At 50.5% G+C, this 9,517-nt stretch overlaps 1 protein-coding gene across 1 annotated transcript in view; it reads right to left on the bottom strand.

Moving 5' to 3' along the window:
* Positions 1 to 9,517, bottom strand: part of LOC114588246 (scaffold attachment factor B2-like) — a 56,722-nt gene continuing 47,205 nt past the window's right edge. The window contains exon 18 of the mRNA XM_077921918.1: positions 1 to 81. Coding sequence (XP_077778044.1) covers positions 16 to 81 — 66 coding nt within the window. The 3' untranslated portion in view covers positions 1 to 15. The remainder of the gene's footprint in view (positions 82 to 9,517) is intronic.

Genomic DNA, 9,517 nt, shown 5'->3' with positions numbered 1-9,517 from the left:
CTCGGGGCCTACGCTTCAGAGCAGCAGAAAAAAAGCTTGCCGTCTGGCTTCCGTGGAGAGCCGCTGACAGTCAGAGTAGTGTTACAAGAATTTTAAGGTCTCAAATATAGAACGAATATTCATAAATACACATATATCTAAATATATGAACCGTGTGTCTGAAATAGTAACGGTAAAGGTAAAGGGACCCCTGACTATTAGGTCCAGTTGTGGCCGACTCTGGGGTTGAGGCGCTCATCTCGCTTTACTGGCCGAGGGAGCCAATGTACAGCTTCCGGGTCATGTGACCAGCATGACTAAGCCGCTTCTGGCGAACCAGAGCAGCGCACGGAAACGCCGTTTACCTTCCCGCCAGAGCGGTACCTATTTATATACTTGCACTTTTGACGTGCTTTCGAACTGCTAGGCTGGCAGGAGCAGGGACCGAGCAACAGGAGCTCACCCTGTCGCGGGGATTCGAACTGCCGACCTTCCGATCGGCAAGTCCTAGGCTTTGTGGTTTAGCCCACAGTGCCACCTGCATCCCTTCTGAAATAGTAGGGGAGAGCAATCCTGAGGCCATTCTGACTCTCCCAAATTGACCTCAGATATTCCTCTGCAGTAAGGGAGGCAATTGTGGAATGCCTTCCCATTGTCTTTCCGCTTACGATTCCTGTTTTAAGGGCATATTTGTGTATGAATAGGGTGAACCTGTGACCTGGATTGAGGTACTAAAGGATTAACCATCACAAAAGAATGGCTAGGTTGCCCGGGTAATGCAACCAGTAACCATTATCAGGTATCCTGGCAGGCAGGATTTCTGCTGTAGACTGCCTCCTTCTTGAGTTATGTATGGTGCTTTGGGGGGTGGTCTTGGGCTACAGCGTGGGCAGTTTCAAAAGTCTATATAAGGGATTGCACAGCACTGTTCAGGGCAACAGCGGCAAGAGTCTTGTTAGCACAAGGATGGAAGAACGAGGAAGCCCCAGCGAAAGAACAGTGGCAAGAAAAACTGATGAGCTATGCGGAATTGGCCAAACTGACATATAAACTGAGTGACAAGGACAATCGTGACTTCAAGGAAGAATGGGAACGTTTAAAAAATTATCTAAAAGAACTACAGTGGTGCCTCGCAAGACGAAAATAATCCGTTCCACGAGTCTCTTCGTCTAGCGGTTTTTTCGTCTTGCGAAGCAACCCTATTAGCGGCTTAGCGGATTAGCGCTATTAGCGGCTTAGCGGGCTTAGCGGCTATTAAAGGCTTAGCGGCTTAGCGGCTAAAAGGCTATTAGCGGCTTAGCGGCTTAGAAAAAGGGGGGGGAGCGGAAAAAAATCGCAAGACTCGCAAGACGTTTTCGTCTTGCGAAGCAAGCCCATAGGGAAAATCGTCTTGCGAAGCAACTCAAAAACGGAAAACCCTTTCGTCTAGCGGGTTTTCCGTCTTGCGAGGCATTAGTCTTGCGGGGCACCACTGTACAAAACAATTTGGACTCTTTGGCGGGTTTTGAATAAACATCCGCAAATGTATTAGTTGAATATGTGATAGATGAGGCAATGATATGTACAATTTTATAATATACAGAGAACAATATGTGCAAAGGAACCAGAGAGGGGAGCTGAGGTGGGGGGAAAGGGAGGGAGGGGGGGATGTAAATGGTTATATTGATTGATAATTTGTTTGCTAAGTTCGAGAGAGAGAAAGAGAGAGAGAGAGGTTTATGCCTTCCTCCCCGATCAAATTGTCTGCGATGGAAACTGATCCAAAGAGCCCCACCTTGCAGGAATGGACACCTCTGCCCTGTGGGTCTGATTAGAATCGCCAGCGGGCCTGAAAAACTTCTGGGAAGTGATATATAATGAGATGAAAAAGATGTTGAAATATACATTTATTAAGAAACCAGAAGCATTTTTACTTGGCATTGTAGGAGATGATCTTAATAGACAGGATTGTAAGTTGTTTTTATATGCAATGACGGCAGCAAGAATATTATTGGCACAGAAATGGAAGCAAGAAGAATTACCGACGAAAGAAGAATGACGGATGAAATTAATGGACTGCAGAATTAGATAAATTAACAGGAAGGGTTTGAAACCTGCGGGACCAGAGATTCTTAGAAGGCTGGAGTAAATATCTGAACTATTTGAAAAGCAATTGTAAAGAACAGATTACGCTAGTAGGACTGCAAGAAGTTCTGTAAGGAGGACTATTTGAAATATTGCAAGAAAGACGATGCAGAGAATTATTAGTTAATGATAATTAAGAGCAATAGAGAAATTAAGAAATGCAGAATAAGTGATAAAGAACGAAAAATCATCAGAAGTCTAAAATATTGTATAAGATAAGAAGCAATGTTAAATGATTGTTGGAAAAGATATGTAAAAAAACCAATAAAAATGTATATAGATTTTTTAAAAAAAGGATCACCAGCGGGCCTGATTTGGATGGGGAGGCCATTTCCACCCCACCCACCCCCAAGCGACACACACACACACACACACACACACCAAAAGCCAGGTTTGCAAAGTGTTTGCAAGGCTCCGTGCCTTTTGCCCATGTGGGTTGATTTCAAACTGCACTGGCAAAAGCAACTGGCAGGTGACTGGCGGTGATTGGCAGGTGTGAGTCTCCGCCCCTTGCCTCCCAGGCCCCACCCCCTTAAGTCAGGAGGCCCCAAAACCCAGGCAGACTGAGCCAGGAATAAACCCGGCAATCTCCCACACCCTTCGGATGGCACCTTGTCAAGCAAGCCTGCTTTCGTTTAAATTCATTTACCGCATCTATCAACAACCTTTCCAAACAGGTTCACGAGGCAAATGTATAAATAATGATAATAATGCCCCAAAAAATCCAATTAAAACAGTTGTCAGCAAGTGCAAAACTGAGTTTAAAGCTGCTGTATAAAAATAGTCAACAATTGTCAACACCGACAGAGCGTTGTTGGGGCCTGTTTATATTTTTTAAAATTTCGCCTAGATCTGCCTCCCACATTTCTTAGCCCCAGAAGGCCCTGAAAGGTAGCTGACGAGAAAAAAAAACCCGTGGTTTATCAAATATAGCACATATATCACTAAAAAGAAGAGCCACCTAAAATAGCAGGGCCTCCTACTCCAGGATCAGGACTGTCAACACGGGCTGGCAGCAGCTCCTTCGGACGGGTATTTTACAGAAGAAGGGGGGAGTAGATGTCAGAAGGGAAACTGAGGCAAAAGAAAAGAAAGATAAGGGCTCATCCATATCTCGTCTTAATGCAGATTGTGAACCCCGTGGTGCTTCCTTCAGTTCCACCTTTGGATTTTCGAAGCGTAGGGAATTTCCAGATTTAGGGAGGGGCTAAGTGTGGGGCGTGGGTGGTGCTGTGGGTTACACCACAGAGCCTAGGATTTGCCGATCAGAAGGTCGGCGGTTCGAATCCCCGCAACGGGGTGAGCTCCTGTTCCTCAGTCCCTGCTCCTGCCAACCTAGCAGTTCGAAAGCACGTCAAAGTGCAAGTAGATAAATAGGTACCACTGTGGCGGGAAGGTAAACGGCGTTTCCGTGCGGTGCTCTGGTTCGCCAGAAGCGGCTTAGTCCTGCTGGTCACATGACCCGGAAGCTGTACGCCGGCTCCCTCGGCCAATAAAGCGAGATGAGCGCCGCAACCCCAGAGTCGGCCACAACTGGACCTAATGGTCAGGGGTCCCTTTACCTTTAAGTGTGGGAGCTCAGTCGTTGAAGGAAAACATAGTATTACAAGTTACAGATAGGTAGCCGTGTTGGTCTGCCATAGTCAAAACAAAAAAAATTCCTTCCAGTAGCACCTTAAAGACCAACTAAGTTAGTTCTTGGTATGAGCTATCGTGTGCATGCACACTTCTTCAGATACACCACTATTCCCAGTTATCAGTGTTTATACTACATATAAGATATGGACTATCTGACTTGGGAGACAATGGAGGAATGCGCTTTTGAGAGTGAAGCCAAACTGTTGGAAGGTGGACCAGATGCTCCAGAAATCTAGTGTCCAGATCAAAGGAAGCAATGGTACTGCTCTACTCTGATGGTGTTTCCTGCTTGGCAGGGGGTTGGACTTGATGGCCCTTGTGATCTATTCCAACTCTATGATTTTATGATTCTATGATTCTATGATTCTACGATTCTATGATTCTATTCTGCCTTGGTCAGACCCCACCTGGAATACTGTGTCCAATTCTGGGAACCACAATCTAAGAACAATGTTGACAAGCTGGAAGGTGTGCAGAGGAGGGCAAACAAGATGAACAAGGGTCTGGAAAACAAGCCTTATGAGGAACGGTTGAAGGATCTGGGCATGCTTAGCCGGGAAAAGAGGAGACAGAGAGGGGATATGAGAGCCATCTTCAAATATTTGAAGGTCTGTCAAGTTTGCTTTCTCTTGCTCTAGCGGGTAGGACACAAATCAATGGCATCAAGTTACAAGAAAGGAGATTACGACTCAACATACAGGAAAACTGTATGATGGCAAGAGCTGTTTGACCGTGGAAAGGTCTCCCTCGGGAGGCTGTGGACTCTCCTTCATTGGAGGTTTTTAAGCAGATGTTGGATGGCCACCTGTCAGGGGTGCTTTAGCTAAGATTCCTGCATTGTAGCAGGTTGGAGTAGATGATCCATGGAGTCCCTTCCAAGTCTACAATTCTATGATTCTAAGGTTGCAGTGCCTGCTGTGGCGGGAGAGACCGATATGGGAGAGACATGTTTTGTTGCAGCTGGGGCAGAGGAAGGCGTCTGGTGCTGTTGCTGCAGATGCACCGTGGCGTTTCTCCTCTCTGCGCTCCCTCTCAGTGGTCATTCCGGTCACTGCTGTGGATGCACGACCTGACCGTCTGAGTCCAGGCACTGCGGCCGTCTGCAAGGGATTCCAGCACAGCAGGCTTGACATTGCTAGGCCTCATATCACGTCTGCAGACATCTTTGTAGCACAGAGCTGGTCTGCCTGAAACCAGCTCCCAGTAGTGCATGTCCTTTGGGGATCCTGCCCTCTTCCATTCTGTGGACAGGAACAAGCCTGCGTAGTCGTCGCTGAGACAGGAGTGCAAACAGGCTGGGGATGTGGACTTCGGAGGCTCTGTCCTGCTATGTAAGGTATGGACAGGCCCCAAGATGATCAGGAAGCAACATTCCTCTGCTACATTCTCTGTTTTTACACTTTCCTAACTTCTTCTTAAGGGATGCGAGTGGCTCTGTGGGTTAAACCACAGAGCCTAGGACTTGCCAATCAGAAGGTCGGCGGTTCGAATCCCCTGTTGCTCGGTCCCTGCTCCTGCCAACCTAGCAGTTCGAAAGCACGTCAAAGTGCAAGTAGACAAATAGGTACCGCTCCAGCGGGAAGGTAAACGGCGTTTCCGTGCGCTGCTCTGGTTTCACCAGAAGCGGCTTAGTCCTGCTGGCCACATGACCCGGAAGCTGTACGCCGGCTCCCTCAGCAAATAAAGCAAGATGAGCTCCGCAACCCCAGAGTCGGCCACGACTGGACCTAATGGTCAGGGGTCCCTTTACCTTTAACTTCTTCTTTGGCGATCCCTCGTAGCCGAGTAAGATTGTCTTCCATTAACACAGTCTTAACCGTGAGTCCGTAAGTGACTGTGGAGGCCAATTCTGGATCCACACGTCCTTCCACAGTGGGGACATAGGTTTCCAGGCGGGAGTGGATCCCAGTGAGAGTTTTCCAAGCATGCCTTCCTCTTAGCACATTTCTCCCTTTAGTCCTTTCGAGTGTCTTCAAAGTCCATGGCACCTTTGGTAAAGGCTGCTCTCCAATTGGAGCACTCGCAGGCCAGTGTTTCCCAGTTATCATACTACATTTTTTAACAAAGGTCTGTATAGTTAAAGCTATGGTTTTCCCAGTAGTGATGTAGGGAAGTGAGAGCTGGACCATAAAGAAGGCTGATCGCCGAAGAATGGATGCTTTTGAATTCTGGTGCTGGAGGAGACTCTTGAGAGTCTTCTTGGACTGCAAGAAGATCCAACCTCTCCATTCTGAAGGAAATCAGCCCTGAGTGCTCACTGGAAGGACAGATCCTGAAGCTGAGGCTCCAAGACTTTGGCCACCTCATGAGAAGAGAAGACTCCCTGGAAAAGACCCTAATGTTGGGAAAGATGGAGGGCACAAGGAGAAGGGGACGACAGAGGACGAGATGGTGGGACAGTGTTCTCGAATCTACAAACATGAGTCTGACCCAACTGCGGGAGGCAGTGGAAGACAGGAGGGCCTGGTGTGCTCTGGTCCAGAGGGTCACGAAGAGTCGGACATGACTAAACGACTAAACAACAACAACATACTACATTTTTTTCAGATTTGCCTTGAGAGAGTCTTCAACCCTCTTTTGTTGACCGTCAGTATGACGCTTTCCATTTTTAAGTTCAGAATAGAGTAGTTGCTTTGGAAGATGATAATCAGGCATCCGCACAACATGACCAGTCCTACGAAGTTGATGTTGAAGAATCATTGCTTCGACACTGGTGATATTTGCTTCTTCCAGGACACTGGCATTAGTTTGCCTGTCTTCCCAAGTGATGTGTAAAAAATTTCAGAGACACCGTTGATGGAATCTTTCGAGGAGTTGGAGATGGCGTTTATAGCACGCATACCGTAAGGTTGGTAGTACAATAGCTTTGTAAACAAGCATTTTGGTTTCCCTGCAAATGTACCCATCCTCAAACACTCTGCACTTCAGTTTACTTTCCTAACCAAACCAAACCATAGCGCAGAGTCTTAAACATGAGGACAGTACATTGGTCTAACTCCATAGCGTAAGATGGCCAAGCTAATATGATCAAAGTGCTTTAAGTGAAGTGCTATAGAATAAAAAAGGGGGGGGAGTAAGTAGAACGGAGATTAGGACAGCGTATTTTACCTTGACTGCAACAGAGAATGAATTAAGAAGCTTACGCCTCTTACATCGCTCGTTCTGACCGCTTTGGGGAGCTTCCTTGAATGACTGCTATTCTTGCAGTTAGATGGAGCAGCTTAGCTGCTTAATTCATTTGTGCAAAGGGTGGGTGGGGGAGGGATAGGGAGAATTCGACTGCAACACTCCTTGCAATAAAAGATATATGCAAGTCAAGAAGCAGATTCGTTAATCCACACTGACATCTGGCGGTGGGTCTGGAAATAGCTGGATGGGGTGGGGGGAATCTCAAGAGTCAATGAGATCACCCGATCTCAAGCTTTCCTCAACCCACTCAATATTTTGCAAATGAAAACAGGGAGGCTGTTGCAGCAGGGAGGGACGTTAAGTTAGGAGCAGAGCAAATGCAAGATTAAAGGAACTCTCAAAGCCTAGTCCAGATCATTCTGTGGGAGTGGACCCTTCTGGACTGCTTTAGGGGGGTGCAGGTGGCGCTATGGTCTAAACCACTGAGCCTCTTGGGTTTGTCGATCAGAAGGTCGGCAGTTCGAATCCCCGTGACGGAGTGAGCTCCTGCTGCTCTGTCCCAGCTCCTGCCAACCTAGCAGTTTGAAAGCAAGCCAGTGCAAGTAGATAAATAGGTACCGCTCCGGCGGGAAGGTAAACAGCATTTCCGTGCATTCTCATTTCCATCACGGTGTTCCATCTGCGGACAAACACCGGCTCCCTCGTCCTGAAAGCGAGAGGAGCGCCACAACCCCATAGCCGCCATTGACTGGACTTAACTGTCCAGGGTTCCTTTACCTTAACCTTTCTTCATTAGGCAGCTTCCTCTGTCTAGACCAGTGTTTCCCAAGCGGTGTTCCGCGGCACACTAGTGTGCCGCGAGATGTTGCCTGGAGGGAGGCGGGCGAGTCCAAAAAAGGTTGGGAAACACTGACTTAAGTTTCTCTTTCAAAAAGGAAACGTGGGTTAAAGCGGCGACGCCGCCCCCCACTCACTTTCCTGCTCTGGCTTCCCTAACAGTTTTCCGAGTTGCGTCACTGGATCCACCCCCCTTTTCCACAGGTGACACGGGGCTGGAGGGAGGGAAAGAGGGCTTAACGTCGCGCACAAAGGCAGCCTCCTAGAAGCCTCCTAGACCCCCACCCTCAGCTCCTTCAGAAAGGAAGCCCCGCCCCTCGGCTCCCTACGAGGCCAGCTGCTGCACGCACGCGCCGGCTCATCATCGGCTCCGTCTGTTTCCAACCCCCCTGCTCGCCTTCGCGCGAGCTCAGTCTGGTCCCTCAGCCGAAGAAGCGGAGCCTCTCGGCATGTCCGGGCAGCAGCAGCAACAACAGCAGCAGCAACTCCCGGCGACGGCTCCTCAAGCCCCGGGCAACCCTACTCCCTCACCGGCCTCGGCCGCCCTCCTGTTCCACCCGCCGCCACCTCCCCCACCGCCGGCGGCCACCTCGGCCCCGCCGCCGCCCCCTCCTCCGCCCGCTATCGCCGCCACCACCACAACAGCCGCCGCCGCCTCAGCTGGGCCCATGCCTGCCAGGAGCGGCGGCGGCAGCAGCAGCAGCAGCGCCCCGGCGCCCTTCCCTCACGACGGCGACCCGGCCCTGAACGAGCAGGAGAAGGAGCTCAAGCGGCGCCTCAAGCGGCTCTACCCGGCCGTGGATGAGCAGGAGACGCCGCTGCCGCGCTCCTGGAGCCCGAAGGACAAATTCAGCTACATCGGCCTCTCGCAGAACAACCTGCGCGTCCACTACAAAGGTAGAGGGACGGAGGGAGGGCGAGGCCGAGGCCACCGCCATCCCCAGGCCCCCTCCGCCTCTTCCTCCGAAAGGCAGGCTGAGAAACTCCCAGGGAAGCTCTGAACGTCTCCCCCGAAACCGTCGGGAGGCTTCGGTTGTTGCCTTTCTCCGCCGAGGTCGGTGGACCCCGAGCCTAGGCTTCCTTCCCGCACCCCTCTTTCCGAAGACCGCACACCAGTTGGGCCAGTACATATTCCCCTCCAGTGACTGGAGCGGAATAGCCCTTTCTCTTCTTCCCCAACCCTTGTCGTTGGAGGAGTCCCTCAGTCCCTCGCTTTGCTGCCTCCTCCCCCCCCCCACCCCAAAGCTTGGAGGTTCCCCGGCAAGGGGGAGGGAAAAAAATTGAAACTTACACTTTCGTGCGTCCCTCCCAGCGTGACGCTGCGCGCTGACATCACGGGGCTGTAATGGTGGTGTGCCTCGAGATTTTTTTCATCAAACAAGTGTGCCTTTGCCCAAAAAAGGTTGGGAGACACTGGTCTAGACCAGTGTTTCCCAAATGTTTTTGGGCAACGGCACACCTGTTTACTGAAAAAAAATCTCGCGGCACACCACCATTAAAGCCCCGCCCCGTGACGTCAGCGCGCAGCGTCACGCCGGGAGGGACGCACAAAAGTGAAAGTTTTTTCCCTCCCCCTTGCTGGGGAACCTCCAAGCTTTGGGGGTGGGAGGAGGCAGCAGAGCGAGGGACTGAGGGACGGCGGCAACTGAGGCGGCGGCGGCTGAGGCAGAGCTGGGAAGGGGGTTTCCAGGGGACACGGCAGCTCCTCGAAAGGCTTCTCTCAGCTGCGCTCAATCCGCCTCGGAGAGGATTTCCCCTCCGGTCCCGTTCGTTTGGGGCATCGCTCCGGCTGCTCCCTCTCCCGCCGCGC

This window comes from Podarcis muralis, chromosome 18, assembly GCF_964188315.1.
Source record: "Podarcis muralis chromosome 18, rPodMur119.hap1.1, whole genome shotgun sequence".
NCBI lineage: Eukaryota > Metazoa > Chordata > Lepidosauria > Squamata > Lacertidae > Podarcis > Podarcis muralis.
The sequence above is the reverse complement of the archived record's forward strand: the minus strand, read 5'-3'. Positions and strand labels throughout refer to the sequence as shown.